Source organism: Pelodiscus sinensis, chromosome 1 (assembly GCF_049634645.1).
Source record: "Pelodiscus sinensis isolate JC-2024 chromosome 1, ASM4963464v1, whole genome shotgun sequence".
Classification (NCBI taxonomy): domain Eukaryota; kingdom Metazoa; phylum Chordata; order Testudines; family Trionychidae; genus Pelodiscus; species Pelodiscus sinensis.
This window is the reverse complement of record NC_134711.1, coordinates 133,788,562-133,813,711: the sequence shown is the minus strand read 5'-3', so window position 1 is coordinate 133,813,711 and position 25,150 is coordinate 133,788,562. Positions and strand designations below refer to the sequence as shown.

General features: G+C 50.4%; 1 protein-coding gene across 2 annotated transcripts in view; it reads right to left on the bottom strand.

The window, feature by feature from the left end:
* LOC102463964 (alpha-2-macroglobulin-like) overlaps window positions 1–25,150 on the bottom strand; it is an 89,357-nt gene that overhangs the window by 9,936 nt on the left and 54,271 nt on the right. For both annotated transcript variants that reach the window (XM_025181347.2, XM_014570148.3), the window contains exons 18-29: window positions 22,098–22,185; window positions 21,297–21,525; window positions 19,524–19,650; window positions 11,751–11,872; window positions 10,518–10,569; window positions 9,335–9,418; window positions 8,754–8,930; window positions 6,598–6,682; window positions 4,841–4,997; window positions 4,513–4,587; window positions 3,354–3,519; window positions 2,269–2,492 (exon numbers count right to left, since the gene is read on the bottom strand). In XM_025181347.2, the coding sequence (XP_025037132.2) occupies window positions 2,269–2,492; window positions 3,354–3,519; window positions 4,513–4,587; window positions 4,841–4,997; window positions 6,598–6,682; window positions 8,754–8,930; window positions 9,335–9,418; window positions 10,518–10,569; window positions 11,751–11,872; window positions 19,524–19,650; window positions 21,297–21,525; window positions 22,098–22,185 (1,586 nt within the window). The remainder of the gene's footprint in view (window positions 1–2,268; window positions 2,493–3,353; window positions 3,520–4,512; window positions 4,588–4,840; window positions 4,998–6,597; window positions 6,683–8,753; window positions 8,931–9,334; window positions 9,419–10,517; window positions 10,570–11,750; window positions 11,873–19,523; window positions 19,651–21,296; window positions 21,526–22,097; window positions 22,186–25,150) is intronic.

Genomic DNA, 25,150 nt, shown 5'->3' with positions numbered 1-25,150 from the left:
TAGAACAGGGATGGGGAACCTCAGGCCTGAGGGCTGGATGTGGCCCCTGAGGCTCAACACACCCCTCTCCCCCACACAGCATTGGGCTGGAGAACACAAAATATACTAGGCTAGGCCCTGCTAGGCTCTGGTGTATGAGAGGAATATGGAGAGAGTCTCTCTCCTCTATTGGGGGGCCACCTCAGTGAGGGTTTGGCTTTTTTGTTTCTCACTTATGTGCCCCCCCTCCCTGACTGATTGTTCTGTGGGTCAGAGGCCCTCGACCCAAAAAAGTTTCCCCACCCCCGGCCTAGAAGATTTAAAGCAAATGTAGGTGGCTAGCTTGCTGTCTGGCAAGGACCCACTTAACCCACTTGGGGTTGTGAAATGCTCATTATGGTCCTCGCCCACTTTCCCACTGTTTCTCTGTAGGATCTGTCGGGTTCTTTGAAAGTTTCTTTTTGCTGTGTAATTTACGTTGCTGAGTGTAAACCAATTGCGGTGGTGGGACCTAGATAGCCATGGCACAGTAAGTTAGGGTTGGTTAGTTAAATTTCAGTAAAATGACTGGTAAAGGTATAGCTGCGAATATTACTAGATATCTTGTGGGCAGACACAAGGCAGGGCACAGGGGTACTAAGGAAAGGAAACTGGATTCATGTTTTCCGGAAGCAATATATATCGACAGTGGGGTCAACAACCGCTGTGGGCTCCAGTGCAAGGTGTAGACTGGGACAGCTCCTCCCCCTGGAAGAGGCGGGGCCTCAAGTAAAAGCAGCAGGGCCATCGCAGCCAGCCCTAGGCACTGCGTAGACCAGGGGTCTCCAAACTACGGCCCGCGGGCCGGATGCGGCCCGCGAGGCCCTCTCATCCGGCCCGTGGAGACCTTTTTGTCTGGCCCCGCCTTCCGCGTGCCGGTGTGACGAGGCGACCCCCGCCCGTCCCTGGGGCGCCGCCGAACGGGCCCTTCTTGCCGCGGGGGGGGGGGCCCTGTCAGGGGTGTGCGGCGTGTACTCACGCCGCGCCGGGGCCGGAGAAGCGGGCCACTCTGCTGACAAGCGGCCGCGCGGCGGCAAACGGCGCAGGGGGCGGGGGTTAGCACAGGCGGCGTTCCCCCGCCCAGACTGACAGGGCAGCCGGCCAATCAGGGGGCAGGATGTGATAACGACGTGCGGGGGAACGTGAACCCCGGCGGGAATTTTAAAAAGGTGACCCCTTCCGCCCGGGGGGGGGGAAGGAGTGAGCGGTGGCAAGCAGGAGGGGAGGACAGTGTGCAGAGGAAGGGGAGAGCAGGGGGAAACCCCCCCCCCCTTCTCAGGAGTCCAGACCCGATGGCCACCCAGACGGCAGGACCAGCCCCGGCGGGAGGGGTGGGCGTCTGGATATACGACCGTCAGCCTGACGGACGAATCAAAGGTGACCGCCCCACGGTGGGGGGAGGTAGAGGGTCACACGAGGAGGGAAAGGAAGCAGCCCAGGGCAGAACTCGTTAGAGTTGGTGGGCTGACAAGTTACGGCAGGAGCCCCGTCAGCCGGACCGGAGCCAGCTGGTTCCGTGTCCTTAGGGCCCTGGGCTGGGGCCCGTGAGTGAGGGTGGGCCCGGGCCCCCCTTTCCCTCCCCTTCAGCACTGGAGGGAGTGCATGGTCAGAGTACCGGCCGCGCTGCGACAGAGGGCGCAATAGGCAACTGAAATTCCCCGTCGTGAAAGCGGCCCCCGAACTGCTGTTTGATAGTTAATGCGGCCCTCGGGCTGAAAAGTTTGGAGACCCCTGGCGTAGACCATGGCATTCTACCCCCCAGCCTTCAGAGCTGCCTGGCCATTTCAATGCTCCGGCAGCAATTCGAAGGAGCAGGGGCTGCTGCTGTGGCAGTGGTGGCAGTTGGAGCTCCAGGCCCCTTTGAATTGCCAAGTCCCAGGCTACTGCATCCTTTGCCTCCCCCCATCAGCAGGCCTGAACATGAAACTGTTTGCTTCTCTGGACTTGGGGTATTGCTGCTCTCTGCTCACGTGAGACAGACAGGGAGGTGGGAGGGTGAAGGCTTAGGCCCTCTCACAGCTACCTCATTAGCCCCCCAGGACCTGAGGGATCTGATGTGACCGTGCTCCATGCTGTGATGATCCCGTAAGCTAAACCCCTTTAGAAACAGAGGTTCTCTAAACTGGCACTGCCCCCCCACTCCCTCCTCTTCCAATCCTGGGAAATATGGGACTTCTTTGTCAGTCTGACGTACGTGCCTGTCACCCCTTCCTGCCCTTGGTGCCTGGGCTGGGGAGGGGAACGGCTCACCTGGGTGGAGGAAAAGCCCCCGTTGGGATTCTGCTGCTTGCTGATCCACTTTGTGATTTGAGCTGCCGACGACAGGTCATCCCGGGACAGTTCCGGCCGCACGGTGAGGTAAGCCAGGAGCACGTAGGACGTCATCTCCACCTCAGCAGAGGGAGCCCGGGGGTGATAGAAGGGGAGATTGGCCTCTGGCTGCTTCCCAGGCCTCTGCCAGTGAACGGAGCCATCTGCAGCGGGAGAAGGGAGAGGGAGGCAGGGGAGAAGAAATGTTTATTAAAGAATATCGGCTGTTGCCAAGAGGGTTGCTGACCTTCTCTGAGGATAGAGAATGGAGTCTCGATCATTGATGGGAGTGAAAATACAAAGCATGAAGATGTTAGAGTACCCCCCTGGGTGATCTGGCAGGTTGATACATTGTTGATACAGTGATCTCAGAGACTAATAAGGTTGCCATACCTGTGCATATTTCTTCCCCATTCATGAGGCCAGATCCCAGGAATGACCAGTACAGGTTGGACCACCCTTGGGATCTGACCAGTCCCAGAGGAGGGATTTTGCTGGAGCAAGGGAGGTGATACCTGGCTTCTCTGGTACCAGCACCAGCCAGCCCTGGACCAGCTGCCAGCCTCCTGGCCAACTCCCCCTTGCCACCAGCCTCCCTGCCCTGCCAGTCCCCCCATCTCCTTCCCTGCTATGCCGGGCAGCCCAGCTCCCTGTGCACCAGGCTCCTGGCCCCTCTGGGCAGCCCCACTGTGTTATGCCTGGCTGACCAGATGCAGTGCGCCAGGCATCCCAGCTGAAGGGAGCCCAGCCTCCAGGCCCACACCAGGACTCTCTGGTCCTGGAATATCTGTGGTCCTACTGGACAATGGATTTTGCCATTCCAGGGAATCCTGGATTCCAGAGGTTCAACCTGTACCAGGGTTTTAAAACTCATTGATCTAAAATGTGTGAAGTGGCTAAAAAAAATCCCAGTTTGCCACAGCAGAGATTGCAGGGTTATAGTAACAACCATCAAAGCCCTCTCCAGGCAAGCTGTGCAGGCCCCGCAGGCTGGGTCAGGAGAGGGGCCCATCAGGAGGTCTCACCTTCTTTCACTGCTTCCTTGTCCAGCGAGTCCAGCAGGGCCCTGCGCTTCTCCTCCTTCCCCGCCAGGGCGAAGGCGTAGGCCAGCAGTGCCCTGGTGTACACATGGGTTCCTCCCTGCTCCATGGCCATCTCCAGGCAGAAGAGAGCATTGCGGACCACAGAGTGCTGCAGGGGAGAGAGGTGGGGGAGACGGCATTTGCAATGCAACAGTACAAGCCATGGCCACAGGCTATGGCTGGTTTTATAAAGAGGTGCAATGAAGTCCAATAGAATGCAGATGCTGGAGCTGGGATGAGTGATGTTTGACACTCATCATTTCCATGGTCCCAGTGAACTCAAATGTCTCAGTCATTTAGTCACTTCTTCGCTGTGGGCCACTGAGCACAGAAATGTGGCTTACATGGGTCTAGATGAGAAAGCCCCCTTCCCAGAAAAGCTACAGCATTGGTCTTGTCTTCTATGGGGTCCACTAGTATTCAACCCCTCCCAGGCATTCAGCCCATTGAAGGTCTGGCTAGATCCCCAGTAGGTTTACCAATATTATATAAACCAAGCAGGAAATAACAAAGAAGGGAGTTGCCCTGCTGTCAGGCTGACCAGCTTCCCTCAAGACAGACCCATCCGAGCTGCAGCCAGACACACAGGAGACAGTTACCAAGTACTATAGATCTTTTGACATGACTTCTAGATTCTTTATCTAGAAGAAAAGAGGTGGTGGAATCTCCATCCCTGGAGATTTTTAAGTCCCAGCTTGACAAAGTCCTGGCTGGGATGATTTAGTTGGGATTGGTCCTGCTTTGAGCAGGGGGTTGGATTCGATGACCTCCTGAAGTGTCTTCTAGCTCTAGGATTCTGTGATTTTTATCTTTTTTCTAATATGCACAACAGGAAAAAGAAGGGGAGAGCCAATCAAAGCAGCACAGATGGGCCAGAACCAATACCACACACCTAGATGCTTCCACAATCCTGAGAACCAACTCATTCGGGAGCCAGAGTCCACACCTTTCCAAACTGCTTTTTTCCCTCCTTTCCTGAGAGGTCTTGCTCACAGCAAAGGGATGATGCTCTCTGGACTTAGCTGGATATAGGAGTGAGGGAGAAGGAGGCTGCTGACCTTGGGGCATTTGTATAGGGGACATTGCATGAGGGGGTACGTACGGTGATGGGCAGAGGAATCTCCAGCAGCGCGATAGTGATGTAGGCTGAGAGCGTAACCTCATCATCTACCCCGCCCTGCAGGGAACCAGAGAGATGCATTAGCCCCATGTGGCACCCTAACCCTGCCCCTCCTTTCCTTGCCCCATAATAGGCCCCACTTACAGCACAGTATCTGCCCCTCTATATCTCCATAATAGCTCCCAGGCCAAGTCATCCCCAGCTCTTCCCACCCTGGCGCCATGTGCTGAAGTGTCTGAGCTGCTCCCATGCAGCTTGCTGGGAAACCTGATGGGTGCTTGCTGGGAAACCATCTAGTCACATATGTCACCTTAATGGCGTTGTTCAGCAGCATCCCAGAGCTATGGAAGCAGCCGTTTTCCTTCTGTTTGCCAGCGAGCCAGGCCAGGGCGTCCTGCACGTGCCTCTCCTCGATGAAGATGTGGGAGCGGGCCTGCGCGAAGGACTTGAGGACGAAGGCCGTCAGCCTGCACAGAGATCAGCCGCGGTGAGAGCCCCTCCCACGCCCTGTGCTCGCTGGCGGGGATGGAGGCCCAGGGCAGCACCAGCCTGGGGGGACGTAGCAGGGGCTGGAGAGCTGGTGGTCTGGGGCACAGAGCAGGAATACATTGCCTCCACCATTACACACCTCCACAGACTGCCTCACCTTGATTTCAGGATCCAGTTCCAGCTCTCTCCCTGTTTACAAACCCTTCCCTTCTCACAGCCGGTTTGGGGCCTCTCCATACTAGATTCAGCTACTAGAGCAGAGGATTGTAGGGCTGCATATGTAGAATCTATATTTAAACAGGCCTCCATGGGAGAGCCAATTTGCCTATACTTGGTGAACTAGTCAAAATGACAATTAAAAGTAGAATAGTAAAAGATGCAAAAAATAATGACCTGAGGGGACCTAGCCATCACGGGGTCTGATCTGAGAATTCCCTGAACATCTCAGTAACGCACCGAAACAGAACGGGTTGACATCAGAGACTACTACAGAAATTAAGACAGACCCTCTCATAAAGTCTTTTGGAAAGTCTACTCAACCGAACAATGACAGGGTGAGAGTTGTCATGGGTCAGGAATTGGTTCAGGAACAGAAAACAAAGAATGGGATTAAATGTTCGATTTTCATCAGAGCAGAAGGCTAACAGTGGGATGTTGCAAGGTTTAGTACAAGGACTGGTGCTATTTAACACACCTCTTAATGAGGCTGATAAGGGGTGATTGCTGACACAGCAGCCCCCTTGGCCTATCTGGCACCAGGCTGCTCTCTACATCTAAGCCAGTGTTGCCATTCTGGATACAACAGTCTGCTCCTCTGCAGCTCCCCTGGATCCATCCAGCTTTTTTCAAACACGATCTAAACCCATCCCATTCCTGTTGCCTCTTCAGTTGTCTCCCTCCTTGGGGCCAGCGGGATCAGATGATCTATATCAGCAGCACTCAAACTGTGGGTTGCAGCTCAGCACTGGGCCCTGAAATGCCAGGCACTGTGGCTCCTGGCTGCAGACGGATCAGGTGACCAGTAAGAGAGCTAAGGCAGCTGCCTGCCTGTCCTGGCACCACAGACTGTGGAGCAGGCTTAGTCCCTAGGTGGGAGTTGGGTAGAGCGCACAGGGCTCCACGCACTGTCCCTGCCCTGAGCAGCTCCTCACTCCCATTGGCTGAGAACCTGCTGCTGGCTTCCTCTGAGGGCAGCAGGATCTGCGGTGCCAGGAGAGGCAGGAAGCTGCCTTTGTCCCCTGCTGCACTGCTGCCCGGGAGCTGCTCGAGGTCAGCCCCTCCCGCAAAGCCAGAGCCCTCTGCTATACCCCAATGCTCTCATCCTCAGCCCCACCCCAGAGTCCATACTGCAGTCAAATTATGAGGGGTCCTGGGCTTTCTTTAACTGGGTCATGAGAAAAAAAGTTTGAAAATCCCTGCTCTATATACACCGCAGACAGATGAAGCCTGTTCTCTTTGCTGGGAAGGCTCCAGGGATTGCTCAGGCATTTAACAGCATCACTAGTTGACTGACATTTAGCATTTCCTTTATAGCAATATACCAGAAGAGGTTGAGGTGTGATGGCACAGAAATCTCACCAGGTATTCCCCGGCTGCTTGTGGTACTCCCCAAATGTGCTGTAAGAGCCATCCATGTGCTTGTAATTCAACTGCCTCTGATAACCTGAAATGGAGAATTAAAGTTAAAAAACCAGTAGAGGGGGAGAAAGCAGAACAGCTGCTCAGTCAGTAAAGATTCTCCTAGTTACAGGAGCAACCTGCCATATACTGGCCAGCAGAGATCACTAGTGCGTGCACACACGTGCACACTCACACATCTCCATCCCACAAGCTCATCAGCAGAGGGAACTAACACCACACGGGGGGAGCACCACACAATCTGGCTAATTAGAGCATCCAGGCTGAGAAACCATTTCACATGGCTACAGTGTGCAGCATTTCCATACTATAGGGGTGTGTGACAGGGCGTACAGACCCTGCACTGGGGCTGCAAGGGTTAAGCCTGGCTACCTGGCTGAGAAGGCCCTGCCCCCACAGCCCTGCTGGGCATGCTCCATTTGGAGGCTGGCTATAAAGGCCTGTGGGGCAGCTCAGTCTGAGTTGTCTGCGGGGGTGGACGAGCAGTGCTGGTGCTGCAGCAGCACCCAGATACTGATGCTAGTAGGGTTCAGATAGTCAAAACAAAAATACAGAACACCTCTCCCCCCTTCCCCCCTCAAAAAATTAGGAAAAAATTCTGTTGAAGGGAAAAAAAGGGGAAGAGACCAAAGTTGTTGAGCAAAAAAAAAAGGGGGGGGGAGGGAGGGCTCCAAGTAAGCCAAAAAAAATTAAAATAAAACAGCATTAAAACAGCATGTCCCCTTTACGTGCAGGGATAGGAACAGGGGAGTGGTTTAGCGCTGAGACCCAGAGGAAGCATTGCTTCCCTAGGTCTTTTGACCAGCAGCCATTTTGTGCGGGCAGCCTTGGGGAACCAGGTCAGCATGGGGGGACTGGGGGTGTTGGGAGCCAGGGGAGACTTGGGGAGGGGAGGCCGGGCACTGAGTGTTTGTAGGGGTGCCAGGTGCCCGGCATTTTCGCCTCCTGGTCAGGGAAAAATTCAGAAAATACCGGGCATCTCAGGTGTCCGGTATGCTCTGAATTTTTTTTACTGGGCAGGAGCCGAAAATACTGGACTGTCCGGATGGATACCAGAGACCTGGCAACCCTAGGCAGGGAACGGCAGTGGAAGCCCCCAGGCTGGATGGAGCAGACAGCAAGGGAGACTGGTAGGAAGTAGCCCAGGATGGGGAGTTGAATCCCAGGGTGCTCGGCATGTTTCGGCTGGATTCCCCAGCTAGTGGTGATCCACTGCACCACTTACAGGGCCCTGGGCTGGGACCCAGTGGAGAGGGCAGACCTGGGTCCCCCTATTCCCTCTGCACCAACTCCACAAGGGGCTGTAACTGTCCCTGTATTAGGGTATGTCTACACTACCCCCCTAGTCTGAACTAGGGGGGGTAATGTAGTCATACGGAGTTGCAAATGAAGCCCGGGATTTGAATTTCCCGGGCTTCCTTTGTATAAAGCCGGCCGGCGCCATTTTTAAATGCTGCTAGGTCGGACCCCGTGCCGTGCGTGGAACGAGATGTACAGCTAGTTCAGATTAGGAAGCCTAATCCGAACTATCTAGCCCGTGCCGCGTGTAGCCGCGCGGCACGGGGTCCGACCTAGCCAGCATTTCAAAATGGCGCCGGCCGGCTTTATGCAAATGAAGCCCGGGAAATTCAAATCCCGGGCTTCATTTGCAACTCCGTATGACTACATTACCCGCCCTAGTTTGAACTAGGGGGGTAATGTAGACATACCCTTATTGACCCTGGCTGCTGGGCCATGCTTCCTGGTGTGCAGAGAGCTGCACCATTGACTTTGAACACACATGGGGGTGGGCTAAAAGGGAGGGGCTTAGATTCCTGACACCCCTTCCTGAGGGGAACAGGTGGGCTTGCCCCGTGACAAGGTGACTCCGCCAGTTGCTCTCATGGGCCAATGAGTCTGTGTAACCATAGTGCTCAGACAGTTGGCAAGAGCAAGCCAAGTGTGTGGTGAACCGAGACCCCACTCCCTAGATACACAAACCACTCCATCTATATTCAGCTGCGGGAAACTCTCTCTGCAGGTCAGGCAGATACAGAAAGCTCCAGCACAACCTTGGAAGGGAGCAGGGAAGAAACAAAAGCCCCATCTCGCCTCACCGCTGACTAAGTAGCCGATGGCCTTAGATCTGGTCTCCTCGCTCAGCTGCCCCGTCTTGTTCAGATAGTCCAGGACGTAGATGTTGGGGGCAAACAGAACCATGTTCTGCTCCCCGCAGCCGAAGGGCATCTGGAGGAGCTGCTGCAGGTTCTGCATGGCCGTGCCCAGGATATCGCCTGGGGATGAACCAGAGAACCAGTGTCACATAGAGTGGGCCAAAGGAGAGAGAATGCTGCAGAGCACAGGCAGTAACAGGTGCGAGAGAAGGACAGACGGGGAAAGGACAGAGTCCTGTCCTGAGAGACGAAACACGGAGAATGGGGAAAAGGAAGAGTAGAGAGACAGCTGGGATAGGGATTGGGATGCTGAGAAAGCAAGGCCAACACACGAGGTGATTGATAAAGGGAGGTTGGGGAAAGAACAGGAAAAGGAAAGAGCCTGAAGAACTGAATGGGGAGACGATGGGGATACCGAGGAAGGGAGTGAGTCACTGACCAGGTGGAAAGGCTGGCATGGCAGGCAGGCAAGCTGTAGTGGCTGCACTTGCCAGGACAGGTCCTTTTTGATTTGCTGCACTCACCCAGCACTGTCACATGGGCTCTGGCTGAGCCCTGTACCACGTTCGGAGGGAGCTTCAGGGAAATCTTCCCTGCTTCTGCACTTCCTGAGGGAAAAGTCAGACAGACAGAATTCAATAGAATTCCCCATGCTCAGCAGAGAGGTTGCCTTCCACCTATCCCCTGCATCCGGAATTCCTGCCTCTGCCTTCAGCAGTTCTAAATTGTCCCCTTGACTTGGGGTCCTCTGACCCAGGGGAAAAACCTCAGCCCTTTCTATGGAGTGAAGTGCCACCGTGTGGCCAGATGGGAAACTGTAGTCTCCAGTTCTTTGGCCTTCTTTGCTGGCAATTGGCAGATGGTGGAATCCAGTTTCAAATAAGGGTTTGTCTACATTGTAGTGCTATTTTGAGATATTTCTGGTATCCTGAAATAGCGTATTCTGCGAAATACCTTTATCTTTCAAAAGAACAGGTGTGCTATTCTGACACCCCTGTAAACCTTGTTCTATGAGGAGTAAGGGACTTTTTGGAACAACACTCCATTTCAAAATCTGGCATTGTGTAGGCAGTGCCAGATTTCAAAATAAGCTATTTCAAAATATACTCGAAATAAGCTACACAATTTGCATAGCTCAAATTGTGTAGCTTATTTTGAGCTACGGGTGCAGTGTAGACTAACTCTAAGAAATTAGATATGGAAAAGTCCCTTTAAAACCCACTTTAGGCCTGTCCTCCAGGGCTTAGGCCAGGATTACTCACTCAGGGTATGTCTACACTACCACCCTAGTTCGAAGCCCAATCCAAACTACCTAGTCTGTGCCGCGTGTAGCCATGGGGCACGGAGTCCGCACTAGCGGACATTTAAAAATGGCAGCGCCCGGCAATATGCAAATGAAGACTGGGAAATTCAAATCCTGGACTTCATTTGCAACTCCGGTTGCCTACATTACCACCCTAGTTCGAACTAGGACGGTAGTGTAGACATACCCTCAGACTATTCTAGATCTGAATGTTCCAAGCAATTTCCTCATGATTAGGAAACATGTCTTGACTCTCCACATAGAAATGCCGCTCGCTCACCCCCGCACCCCCATGCTTAGTATATCCTAACATCTCAAGTTCTCCCTACACTCTCGAGTCTGCCAATGAATCCCATCCCCTCCCTCCTTCAGCCACTGGCAAACAGGAGCAAAGAGGGCCTTACCACTTGCACAGAGCAGAGAGTTGAAGGTTGTTTCTGTCTTAATCCCTTCAGGCTAGAGAGGGAAAGGAAAATGAGAAAGGTGAGAAGCTGCAAGCAAATTGATCCTCAAGCATCAGGAACAAAATGTATGTGGGGATGTGGCTGGGGAAGGGGCAGAGAGGCTGCAGGAGAGGTGGGAAAAAGTGAGTTTCACAAAAATGGAGACAATGAATGAAGACAAAGGCCCAAGTGAGTGAATCAGGAAGAGAAATTTGTAAATTTCATGAACAAATGCTTTTAGATTAATAAAATAATACTCAGAATAAAATTAAAGTCAGCTACTAATAAGTTACTGTCTTTTCACACCTAGGGCAGCTGTATTGCATAGGTTACTTGCTAGCTGTAGCACACTGTGCAAGACGGTATCTTAATATCCCTTTAACAGAGAGGCCATGCACCATGTGTCATTGCTATCCCATGCATCTGACGAAGTGAGTCTTTGCCCACGAAAGCTTATACTCCAGTCAATCTGTTAGTCTATAAGGTGCCACAGGACTCCTCGTCTCTTTTGCTAATATCATGTGATCCAAAAATTAAAGCCAATTTAATACGTAGTGGAATATCAGCAATACTACATACTATAATGCTGCCAATTTTCTCTTCCTATTAAGGGACAACTGGGCTATACAGAGGATAAGAGAGGAAGATATGACACATTATTATATTGGGTGTAGGTATCGAGAAATTGAATTAGTATTTTTTTGACGACACACAAGGAGGCTATGCAGCTTTCTGTATCATTGGTCACCGATTATCCTTTCCTACAGCAGTGAGGTATGCAGCAGTACCTGGTGCAATTTCATTTCACGGTGCCACAACATAAGCAACTGTTGCTGCCTTAGGAAAAAGCAGTTATGCAGTATTGTATGTTATGCTTATTTGGCACACTAGGGACCGGTTTGTTCTGTAAGGGAACATACATTATTATATCCTACAGTGGGTGAGAGTTTCCAAAGCACATCTAATTCCCCTAGGTGCTTTACATCTCTCACCTATGCACTTGGATTGGACTATGCAGTAGTTTGTCACAGGTGCCCCACAACAGAGGAGGCACGGAGAGTTCTACAGTAACACTAGGTACGGTATTACCGTTCTCCAGTCCTATGCAGAGCAGTGTAGCACAGCTTGTTGCCTATCTCGCACCAAGTGAAAACTTGCCACTTCTCTATATCAGGGCCTAAGCAGCCCACATACCTCCACTAACAGCTGTTTGATCATGGTGTCCTTCTGCCCTGTCTCAGGAAGCACCGCTATCTCGTTGCCACAAAGCAGCTCTGTCTTCAGGGCCTCTGCGCTCGCTGAGAAATTCACATGCCCTGAAACAAAGAGGGATAAAGGGTTCTGCCACGCACTGCTGCTACAGGTGTGTCAGGGTTATTTCCATGGTCCTGCACTCTTCAGCACTATTGGTGACATGGAAACCTCTTTGTAGAAGGAGAGCTCCTGTCATAGCTAAGGTAGGCCTGGTCTACACTGCAAAGTTAGGATGACCCAGGGCAGCTCATGTCAAGCTAGTTGTGCATGTTTTTATACTTCAGTTTGGTTTCTACTGATGCAAGTGGTCTGTTACTTTGACTTAATGACACCCCTTTCCCCCTGAGTGGCATAGAACCAAGGTTGATGTCCTTAGTTCAATGTAGTGATAGTGTACAAACTACATTACTTATGTCGACTGGTACTGTCCTCCAGCAGCTATCCCACAATGCCCCATGCTGACTGAACACAGCTGGCCAGGGATCACAGGGACCAAAAGCCTCCCAACTTTGAAGCCCTGCAAAGTTTTGAAATTTCTTTTGCTGGGTGCCAAGATTGATGGGCACATCTAGCAACTCTCCCTTGTCAAGTACAACTACCCGGCTAACAATGCCAGCTGCACACTCCAGCCAAGCTCCTGACTGGAAGAGACAGAAGATATTGGATTTCATGGGCCTGCGGGTACAAGAGGCTGTGCAGCCACAGCTCCAAACTAGGCAAAGAAACCATGAATATTTATGAGTGGATACTATGAAGGCATTACTATGAGCAGATACACAGCACTGGGATATTTTTCAGAGATATTATCTGTGCGTGAACAATATTAGCTCCCCTTCCAATGGCCAAGGCACATTCAACTGTCATTCTGCACTTTCTGGGCCTGCAGTTGAAATATCCCTTGGTGCTGTTGAGGTAGCCAGTGTACGGCTTCATGAGCCATGGAGCAAGGGTGGCTGGGTCACCTAGGATCACTACTGGAATTTTAACATTGCCGCTGGTAAGCCAGCACACAAGAAAGTAAGTCCCTGCTTGCAGCTTTCTGAACAATTGTGTTCTTAAAGATGCAAAGGTCATGCCCCTTCCCTGACCAGCCAATACTGATATCAGTGGTCCACCAATATTTAAATAGCCACGGAGAAGGAGCCTCTTTTGCTAATGTACTCTGAAGCAAGGTGCACTGGTGCCAAAAGAAGGCTGTGTGGGCCAGCCACCACTACACTGCAGTTTGGGAACCCTCTTGCTTCAAATCCAACCACTATGGCCTACACACTGCTGGGAACCATGGCCCTGCATAGCAGGGACAGCAATAGTCATGAAGATGTGAAAGGCAACAGCCTCTGAAGTGAATTTCCTGTTTCCAAATTTATTCCTATCTGACTGGTAGCAATTTGGCATAGCACGTTTCCACATCATGATCAGCACCTGCTCCTCTGCTGTTAGTACAGCTCTCATTTTGGTGACCCTGAACACACCTAGAGCCAAGCTCCACCCACTCCCAGCTTGATCCTGCACGGCCACATGGAGAACTGGGGCAGTGGGATGCGGCCCTGGCCTGGCCCTCCTGGCAGCTGGGGAAAGCCAGGCTGCTATGCCGTGGCCCCATCCTTCATGGCAGGTGGGCTACTGTGCTGGGCTGCCTTTCCTGGGAGCCAGGCTGCCATGCCATGGTCCCAGCTTTCCCCAGGGACCAGGTAGAGCCGGGCTGCCACGCCGAGATTCTAGCCTTCCCCGGCAGTGGCCCCAGCCTTAGGCAACCAGGCATTAGAGTAGCCAGTTTTGAACCAGACTGTCTAGTATTTGAGCTTTCTGTTCGGGAAACAAATTGAGAAAATATAAATGGCCGGTATTTACTAAATAAGATGTAATGTCGATTGTGATGTCAAGTCAAGTGGGTCCGGTATTTTTGTTGAAACCATCTGGCAACCCTACCAGGTATGTAGGCAGTTTGGAGAACACTGTGCCTACATTACTGACTGCCCATGCTTGAACTGGTTCTCATGATGTCCCACAGCAATTTGTCCTCCAAGGAACTGTCATGTTGTTTCTTGCCATTCTGCACACACTGCAGGTTCATGGAGTCTGTGCTTGCAACACTCAAGACAATAGGGAGTGCAAGGGATTATGGGACTTTATAGGATGGAGACCATTACAAACTTGGACAGTTACTCTAAGCACTGACTCACCTTGTGCAACTCCTTTTAGTCCCATCACACAATTGCCAAAACTTCCCTAAAGACCATGTGCTGGATCGTGGTGAGTGGTGCACTATAATCTGCATCAGTACAAGCACTCCTGGAAAGTGTGCTCCATGGACACGAGGAACCAAATACGCATGCGTGCAAGTAACGTGCTAACTGTGGCAGCTGAATGCCGCCATAACTGGAGTGGACATACGCTTGTTGTGTAGACACAGCAACAGTAAGTTAGGCTATGCTTGCACTGGGGTTTTTACACAGATGTAGCTGCACTAGAGTAAAACCTGAGAACAGCCCTGCTTCACTGTTGTGAAAAGTGACTCACCCCAGGGAAGCAGGGCTGTTCTCGGGGTTTGTTCTGGTGCAGCTACATCTGTGTGAAGAATCACTGTGGAGGCCTCATATTCCTTTTGATGACCTCAGAAGGCAACCACCAATTCTTGCTGGTGACTGTACTGTGACATTCATTTAAAACCAGAGCAGGCAGCACTCATGCAAATCACAGGTTATACCAGTCAGTGCATCTACAATAAGAGTTTGTGCTAGTGCTGCTGCATCAGTGAAGCTGCAATAGTGCAAAAAATCCAGGGCAGGCAAGACATAAGGATGACTCTTCAGCAGCCTTCTCAGTCCTGGCAGTACTTGGGTAAGACAGATGGGAATGCAGGGAGTAACAGCTCGGATTTCTGAGTGAGGACAATGGTCTGTGTTAGATTAAAAGATCATTTTAGTCCCTTGAGGCCTTATAATCTAGGAATATGGTTCTATTAATAGAGCCCTGCCTGAACAGAAAAAATGGTTAATGCTTCTATTTAGCTCATCAGGGCCATCAGGGGAAGAAATAGTTAAATTCTCCAACAGATCCACACATTACTTAACACACAGACCAGATGCACTCAGCTGAGATGTTTCCCAGGAAAGGTTTTAGCCCCGTGGTCACCAACCTGTCAATCACAATCGACCGGTTGATTGCGAGGGCCCAACCAGTTGATCGCAAAGCATTCAGGCCCCCCCCCCATTTTCCCCCACTCCTAAGAAGCCCCACTACCTGCCTCTAGTGACAATGGATGTAGCACCAGCTTCCTGTGGGGTGGACGGATGTCCTGCAACTGCGCGCCACTTCTGGAGTTTCAGGAAGTGCGCTGGCTGGTCCCCCTCCCCCAAAACAGCCTGCACAGTACCTGACCCAGGAACTTCCTACATGGGGAGCAGAAGATAGGAGTCCCCGGAGGAGGCACGTGGACTTCCCTCCTCTGTGGGAGAGGGGAAGGAGGAAAGAGGGAGAGGTAGGAGTTCCCAGAGGAGGCATGTGCCAGAATGTGCCTCCTCTGCAAGGGGAAGGGGATAGGAGTCCCTGGAGGAGGCAAGTGCTGGGGACTCCCTGTGCAACTCTTGCGCAAAATAGTTCTTGCGCAAGCCCCCATCTGGCCGCAGCATCATAACATTCTTGTACCACCCACCCTGACCCCAAACCTGAGCCTGTCATACACTGGAACTCCCTGTCCTGTGCCTCTCTCATCCCTAGACTCCTGCACTCCCACATCCCCAGTCTTCTACCACAACACTCCTGCACCATCCACACACTGCAAATCTGTGTCTTGATCCCATGATACTCACAGCCTCCCTGCCCTGGGCCTCTCATGAACCCCAGCCCAAACTCCCGAACCCTCACAGCCACAAGCCTGTGGCTTGCTCAGTACCCCAACCCTCCACCTGACCCCAACACTCCTCAGCCTGGAGCCTCCTGCCCAAGCCAGCATCCCCTTCACCTCCTCCTGCATTCAAATTCCCTCCCAGAGCTTGCACCTTTCACCCCCTCCCACACCCAAATTCCTCATTCCCATCCCAGAGCCCACACCTCCAGTCTCAACCCAGAGAGGGTACGGCTAGACTGCAGGCTATGTTTACACTGGCGGGTTCTTGCGTAACAAGCCTCAGAGTGTCCACACAGCCCACCTGCTCTTGCACAAGAAGATTTATAGTAAAGCATGGGAAGAGAGGGCTTCTTGCACAAGAGCTACAGTCTTTTCTAACAAGTGTAAGCTCTCTTGCGCAAGAGCTCTTGCACAAGAGGGCAGTGTGGACGCATGGCAGGGGTTTCTTGTGCAAGAAAGCCCTATGGCTAAAATGGCCATCAGAGCTTTCTTGTGCAAGAGAGCGTCCACACTGCCATGGATGCTCTTGCACAAGAGCACATGGCAGTGTGGACACACTCTTGCGTAAGACCTTTTGCGCAAGAACTCTTGCACAAAATATTTCTTGCGCAAGCAGCCTGTAGTGTACACGTAGCCTAAGTGTCTATGCTAGAATTTCACTCCTGTTGACAGAATTGCCACACTATGGCTATGTCTACACGGTGGGTTCTTGCACAAGAACCTGCAGAGCATCCACACTGCCCGCCCACTCTTGTGCAAGAAGATTTACAGTATGGAGTCGGAAGACAGGGCTTCTTGCGCAAGAGCTACACTTTTTTCTAACAAGTGTAAGCCCTTTTGCGCAAGAGCTCTTACGCAAGACAGCAGTGTGGACGCGTGGCAGGGGTTTCTTGCACAAGGAAGCCCTATGGCTAAAATGGCCATCAGAGCTTTCTTGTGGACGAGAGTGTCACGCTGACATTGATGCTCTTGTGCAAAAGCACATGGCAGTGTGGACATGTTCTTGTGCAAGAATTCTTGCGTAGGAACTATTGTGCAAGATGTTCTTGTCCAAGAACCCACCAGTATAGACCCACCAGGAGACTTTTTCTGGGATAAACTCTTCTGCATCTAGAGACATGTTTGTTGTTCTGCTTTTTTTAGTGGAAGAGCAAACATTCTGAATAAGGGAGCTTCCGAAAGAAGGTTTTTTTCTGACATTTGGCCCAGTCAAGACAGGCCAAATGTTGGAAAAACCTCTTCCTACAGAAGAATAAAAAAAAAGTGCAGTGTAGCTGTACCCTGAAAGTGTATAAGGGTTGAGGATAGCAAGTGATGGAGAGGAGGAGAACAGAGAGAAGAGCTTCAAGAAAGGGGTGGGTTCTTGGTGGAAGGATGGAGTAGATCTTGGGTTGTTCTGACATTTAAAAAGTGATCTTGGGTGTAAAAAGTTTGGAGAATGTTTTAACCTAATGAGAATGCATGGCATTGGCAACGACAGCTGTTGAATCAGATAGTTTTTGAAAAAAACCTCTCTTCTGCTTCTTGGGACTGTAATTTGCTAGTACCAAGGCATTGCCTGGACGGTAAGCAGGAGTTTATGCTTATGCTTCAAAATTAACTCAATGTAAATTAAGTCAATGTACAGTCACCACAGAAAGGAAATAGATTTTGAATATCCACCTTGTGCTTGCTCCTTGTGTCAACACAGTACATGCCCTCACTCACACCACCTGCCCTGATGCCACAATTAGTGCATCCTCACTAAGTATCCCACTATGCAATTCATCACCATTTAGCACAGGGTATTTTGGAAAGAGATTGTAATGCATTATGAGGGCAAAAATTGTGCAGGGATGATTTGGAACATGGTTTCAGCACTCCAGGATGCAGTTTACTCCATCCTGTAATATCTGCATTCCAGAATGTTTTGTTCCACTTTTAAAAAACCTGCACATCTCCCATTTCTGGGAGAAGTGTGGCTCCTGCAGAGTTCTGCACTACTGTGATAATTTCACCACAATGCTCCTGATCGTGCAGCATTTCCAGAGCTGTGGGAGGAGCATCAGGAAACAGGATGATTCCTTGCAGGCCAGCTTGTTGTGTACCATGGAAAGAAACAATTCCAGGTTGTTATTGGCAGTCCTGGAGCAGCTGTAGATGGTGATGTACCACTTCGGGGCTTGAGAAACAAGCGCTGACTGGTGGCCTTGCATCATTAAGTAAGGATGGGATCATGAACAATGGCTTGTAGAACTCTTGGACGGGCAAGGTCACATTCCTGGAATGGTGTGCAGCACTCACGCAGCCCTCCACCACAGTGACAACATGAGAACTGCACAGGTGCTGGAGAAGTGAATGGCAGTTGTTGTGTGGAAGGTTGCAACAACAGATGGTAACCAATCCATTGTGAATCAATTTGGAGTTGGGAAATCCACTGTGGAGAGTTGCAGTCATGAAGTGTACAGAGATATTCATTGTTTCCTGCAACACCAGACTATGACTCTCAGTGGCATGCAGGACATAGTGGATGGTTTTGCAACAGTGGAGTTCCTGAACTGAAGTAGAGCAACAGATGGCACACGTATCCCATTATTCTGGCATCACAGCCCCTTGCCAGAGTACCTCATTGGGAAGGGCTCCTTTTCTATGGTAACACAAGCTATGGCAGAGCACTGGAGAAGTTTTCCAACGTCAGTGGGGGTTGTCAGGGAAGTTGCATGGCACGTGCAGAAAGCTCCAAGCAGCGGTTTCATTTCCAGAACAGAGGGACGATCAACAGCGATCCTGGAGATCTAGCCTATATCTTACTTCTTTGGCTTAGGAACCCATACACTGACCATCTCAACAGCAGCATGGAGCACTGCAGCCACAGGCTCAGGAGGTGCAGAATGGCAGTTGAAAGGGCACTGGCACTGTCTGCCCACAAGATCAGAGCTCAGTGGGATAATATCCCCACAGTTATAGGCGATTGCTATGCACTTCATAATAGCTGGGAAGCAAAGGGGGATATATTTCCACTGGGATGGAAGCGGAAGGTCAACTTTGAGCAGCCAGATACCAGGGCTATGGCAAGAATTCATCAGGGCTCTGGACACCTCCAGGAGGTTTTGAGAAATGCTAATCTACGACTCATTACTAAGAAAGCTGCCCGATGAAGAATGAAAGATGAAATAGAGACTGAGCAAAGGGGAGAGGCAATGAACGTCACTGTCACCTGTGTGTTTCTGTTCCATGGAGAGAGGAGTTCCAACCACAAAGCTATATCCAGATGTGAACTGGATTCCAGAGACCTCAGGGTTCAAAGCCCTTTTGGATCAGTGGATTGGTTTCATGCCTGTCTCCAAATTGGCACAGTGTTGCCATTCAAACCCTTTCAGATAGGCTCTTCCCTTATACAGGATGGCCATTTAACTAGGACTTTAAGTTTCCCATAGGGTGGCTCAACTAAGTGGTTTCTCCACTATGTAATATGGGCAGGGAAGTTGCAGATAGATAATAATTATCTCACAGGCTCCCAGTCTCATCTCCCTCATTCTGGATGGCTGTCCTGGTCGGTGTGAGAACCAAAGACTATCATTTGCTGACTGAAGAGAGAGACTCAGCTAGCCATCAATGAAACACAGGAGCTAAGAGAAGAGGGTCTCACTGGACACTGTATTTTGAATGGTGCTGAAATCCAACAGCTGAAATCCATCTAGGGTTCTCTGTCTTAGAGGAGCTGCTCACTCCCCTACCAAGGACAGAAGACAGACACTCCAAATGAGTGCCTTGGGGAAGTTGAATCCCCTTCTTAGAGATTTGAGTTACCAGGTCCCTGCCCCCCTGAGATTTTCGCCACTTAATGCATGCCCCAAAGATATCAGTGCCAGAATGCTTCTTACCCAGAGATTTTGGGGTTACAGCCCAGGACACTGTTTTCCGTCCATTCACACAGAGACAATAAGATTCTTCTTCCTTCTCCACAGGGGTAGCCCGGAAGTCGGCAGATGGAGCCAGTGACACCCTGACCTGTCAAGTGTCCAGAGAAGTGTCATTGGGAAGGGGGGACAGGGAAATGATTAGTAATTAGAGATGCAGACAATACAGCAGACGGGGACATAAGGGGTTGAGAGAACACTAGGGTATAGAAGTGAAGATGGGCAGTGAGGGACACCCTAGGCTAGTGAGTGGCCCTCCATTTCAGTGGGCCGCAAGATTGTCATAACCAAGGTGGTCTCCCAGGATAGGGTAGTTTTGCTAAATGCACTTGTGTAGCTAGAATTTGTGGTATATCATAGAATACAGGGCTGGAAGAGACTTCAGGAGGTCATCAAGTCCAGCCCCCTGCCCAAGGCAGGACCAATCCCAACTAAATCAACCCAGCCAGGGCTTTGTCAAGCCAAGACTTAAAAACCTCTAGGGATGGAGATTCTACCACCTCTCTAGGGAACCCATTCCAGTGCTTCACCTCCCTCCAAGGAAATAGTTTTTTCTGAATGTCCAACCTAGACCTCCCCTACTGTAACTTGAGCCCATTGCTCCTTGTTCTGCCATCCGTCATCACTGAGAACAGCCTCTCTCCATCCTCCTTGGAACCTCCCTTCAGGGAGTTGAAGGCTGCTATCAAATCCCCCCTCACTCTTCTCTTCGGCAGACTAAAACCTGAATCCCTCAGTCTCTCCTCATAGGTCATATGCTCCAGTCCCCTAATCATTTTGGTTGCCCTCTGCTGGACCCGCTCCAATGCATCCACATCCTTTCTGTAATGTAATCACTTTCAGAACTGGACACAATACTCCATATGTGGCCTCGCCAGAGCCGAACAAAGGGGAATAATAACTTCTCTGGATCTGCTGGCAATGCTCCTCCTAATACACCCTAATATGCCATTAACCTTCTTGGCTACAAGGGCACACTGTTGACTCATATCCAGCTTCTCATCTACTGTAATCCCCAGGTCCTTTTTTGCCAAACTACTATTTAGACAGTCAGTCCCCAGCCTGTAATAATTCTTGGGATTCTTCCGTCCCAAATGCAGGACTCTACACTTGTCTTTGTTGAACCTCTTCAGATTTCTTTTGGCCCAATCCTCTAATTTGTCTAGGTCACTCTGGACACTATTCCTGCCCTCCAGCGTATCTACCATTGGTGTAGATCAAGGGTGGGGAATCTAAGGCCTGGGAGCTGGCTGCAGCCCCTGAAGTTCAGGCTCTCTCCCCAATATTGAGGAGACTGTGCTGGCGCTCCAACCACTTCCCTTCGGGGTTGGAGCACACAAAATGCACTAGGCTGGGCCCCCCTAGGTTCTTGTTTGTGAGGAGAATGTGGGAAATGTCTTTCTCCTTCTCATTCAGGGCCATGTCAGTGAGGGTTTGTTTTAGGCGGGTTGTTTTGTTTTGCTTCTCACTTGTGAGAGGCTCCCAACTAATTCTTCTGTGGGGCAGTGACCCCCAAAGCAAAAATGTTCCCTACCTCTGGTGTAGAGGTTTGGAGTGACAGGGATTTGGAGTGCCTGGAAGTTACAGGAGCACAGAGGCTTGGGTGCAGAGGTGTTTGGGGAAGAGAGGAGCTGCAGGGAAACCAAGGGCTAAGAAGCGTTAGAGACACAGGATTGTGTGACGCAAAGAAGTCGGCTGTGGGTTTGTTTACACAGGGATGATGAGAGGGTCCCTTACCCTGATGCAGCGGCCCAGGTAGTTGAAGACAGTGGCCTTTAGCGTGAAGGCCTCACCGCGCACTATGGAGTAGGGCAGGGTGAGCTCCAAGAAGAAGGGCTGGAAGGCTCTGAGGGACACAGTCGGGGACAGGCCAAAGCCAGTGTCGCTCGAGGTGCAGAAGGCGTTGGCTTTCCACTCTGTGATGGTGTCGGGGATGGTCACGGTCAAATCAGCACTGCCCTCTGAACTGGTGAGACAAAGAGAGATAGAGTCATGATCCCAGCCTAGTCAGACAGTGAAGGAAAACCCAACTGTTCTGGGGAGTGATGTGGGGGCTCAATAGGGGGCTCTCTCCTCCCTAAGTCAGCACTGAACCCAATGCCCAGCGTAGGGTGCTGTGATGTGGGCGGGGAGGTAGGGGTGCTATGTTTGCACTGAGCCCATAGTGCTTGGCGTTGAGCCGAAGGAGGCGCTGTCTTGCAGGTAACATGTACAGCTGAGATTCTGGCCCTCTGTAGCCATTAAAACCCCACAACCCTTTTAACAAGGAGAGGGGCTTCACCCCAGTAATCCCTGTCACTGCAATCCAAATGCTTTGATTCCCCTGCAATTTCAGTTGGAAATGGAGCTCGTCTTCCCTTTCCTTTCTAAAAGCTGGTGCAGTGTTGTTCTGCCCTGTAAACATCTGCTACTGAGGAACAGCCAGGTGGCTTAGTGACTCCGTTTCTGGAAAATGAAAGAGGTTCAGTAACCTTCAGGGATTCATGTCATCGTCACAAAAACAGTGGACTGTTAAAACAGGAACAGCCAGCTACTCACGTTACAGGCACTAAATCCCAAAGCCAGGTCTCTGGGAAATAATTTCGAACGCTCTCCACCTCTTCTGGAGGAGTGTCATAGCTCTCATCTGGGGGGGAGGGAAGATAACATCCGATTAACACAGGTATAATGCATCAACACCAGCTTGATGCTTCCATCTCTGAGGGCAGGTCAACACTGCACCTGGAGCTGTAATTTCCAGCTTGGATAGATGTACAGGCACTGTCTATGCTCAAGCAAGCATGCTAAAAATAGAAGTGTCGCTGGGGGAGGGGCATGGCAGGTTAGCCTCCCAAGTGCATATGTAGGGTTTCAAGAGGGATAACGCTGGGGTTGATAAGCCCAAGCCCCCATCCACAGCAATACAGCTCTTTGACAGTGCACTAGAAGCTCTCAGTTGGTCAGACCTGAAAAGTATGCCTCCCAATTTAGACACACCCTGGGACACTTTCCTCTTCAGCTTCACTGATTCAATTAGACACTCACCCATGTGTGTGGACACAGAGCTCAAGGGTTGTAGTGCCCAGGAGGGAAAAACCTAGTGGGTGCATAACACCCACTTGGGATGTTATTTCACTAGTTCTCCTGTTAGCATAGGCTTTGTCTGGACTAACATTTGTCTCCTTCTGTTGTAATTGATTGCCAATTACCTGGAAAGTGACAGCAAACACTAATCTAGACCCAAAGTATCAGTATCAAGATACAAAGCATCAGGACATGATGGCTCAGCCTAAGGCAAATCACAAAAACTGTGCCCCAGAACAAACATTTTGGAGAGCTCCAGTTACCAACACCATTAGCATTATGATCAATTAGCTCAAATTATAACAGGACCACCAACTCTAGTCTGGACAAAGCCAAAGCAGGAGTCTCCCAGGCTAGACAGAACCTATATTTCTAATAGAATAGGCAATAACAAATATATCTTCCCTCCCCAAAACAAACACAAACATCTGAACAAAAAACATCCATCTCAGCCTCCAAATCGTTGTGCCTTCTTTATACATCAGAAGAAAATCATAGGCACAATCTCAGTTATTGCCCCTTTACAGATCACCTTTAAAATGAAATGATCCTTTACAGTCCTCATTCCCCAAAATCAAGGTAACTGCTGACTTGGGGGGAGGAGTGGGGGGTGGTGAAAGATTTGGATCGGGGTGTGAAAACTTTTCCCATTTTGCCATTGTATGTATATATAAAGCACAGTTCTAGGAGCACATTAGAATAGATTAGGATAAGAAAAAGCTAATTGTGGAGAGACCCTCAAAAAAATCTCATCTTAAAAATAGTCACAGGGTTTAGTTCAACAGTCAAGACATATGCGGTCATTTAAGTGAGATATAGTTCACTTCTTATAACTTTTTATGCATACTTGAGGCTCGAACTATGGCATGGTGGAGCCAGGTGAAGGGCAGAGCCTGTAGCTAACATGGCAAACCCCTCCCATAGGAGCCTTCCAATCATGCCTCCTCACAAACACCTCTTCCTAAAAAACCAGGGAAATTAACTGCATCTACACCTGGTTAATGCAGGTCTTCTCTACACTACAGTACCTCTGCCAGAATAACTGCGCCAGCTAGACTCACTCCTGCTAGGACTCTTGTCAGTGCAAGAAGTTTTCAGCTTCCTAAGGGCACTGCCACTCTGACATGCTTTTTTTGGCTTGTCAAATTGGGTTTATATCTGCAGGTGAACTCATCAGACTGCTTTCCAGGCTGGTAAACCACCTGTGGTTCATCAATTTTATACTCACTTATTTCATTGGGGTTGCTCCTGATTTACACTGCAATGAGTGAGGAGCGAATCAGGGACAGGCACTGAAGGGAAAAAAATAATGGGTGTGGTCAGCACCCACTCCACAGCTGCTCAGCTGGGCTGCCAGCCAGCCGCTCCACAAATGTCAGGAGGCCTTAGGGGAAATTGCATTGTAGTCAGGAAGGGATGAAGTGAGGACAAGGCCTCAAGGAAGGGGGTGGAGTACAGCAGGGGGTGAAGGTGGGAAAAATAAAAGTCATCCCTTCTGCACCCAACTCTGCTGTGGTGGACAGGATTGGAATGGAGCGGTCTATGTCTGAAGCATATTTAAAGATAAAATTAAAAAACAGTCAATGGTCTGGTAGCACTTTATAGACTTAATAAACATGTTGATGGTATGAGCTTTCTTGGGCACAGCCTCTTCTTCAGATGACTCCGGTCATGATACCATGGACATGTTTTGTTAGTCTATAAAGTGCTACCAGACCATTGGTTGTTTTTAAAATGTATCCTGCACAGACTAACTCAGCTACACCCTGAAGCTTCTGAACATATTTAAGGGGTCATCAGCACTCTGGCGTGTCATTTTCTGCTCCACCATGATGGCCAAGCCTCAGCCTTCCACATGCTGGCCTAAGAGCTAGTCACTACATCTTTCCCAAAGATGTTAGGTTGGAAAAAATGGGTTTTTGACTCAATGGAAATTCTCATTAAAAAGTTTCTGTTTTCATCAACATTTCTGGGGGTAGGTTGAAGAAAGGGGGTGGGGGAGAGACAATGATTTCTATTTTGGATGAAAATAAGAAAAATCACAAATGTGTCAAAACGATTTTTCCCTTTTCCCTTTTTTTATGTTGGTGTGGGAAATAACAGCTCTTTTTGCTCATCTGTGTGTTAGTATTGTTAAACTAGTTAGTAGAATTATAAAAATGTGCTCACTGTTTAGACTTTACAGAATCCACGTAAGCAGCTACAGGCTTTATTCTTATATCTGTATCCCATGTGATAAGGCAAGGGTGGGCAAAATATTTGGCTCCGGCCCACTGCCACCCAGCAGGACCGTTAGGCAAACTCCATGGCTGACACAGCTCCACACACCACTCAAAGTGGCCAGCTGCTGGGGCCAGCATGTGTCTCTGCGCAGTATGTGCCCTTTGTAGGGAGAGGGGTCTCTGTGCCTGCCCCCAACACAAGCCTCAAGCCTCCCAGTGGCGGAAACTGGAGCTGCAGGTGTGGTCCTTGTGGACAAATGCAGCATGTGGAGAACTGTTGCCCCTGTCCCCTCAAGGGACTCACTA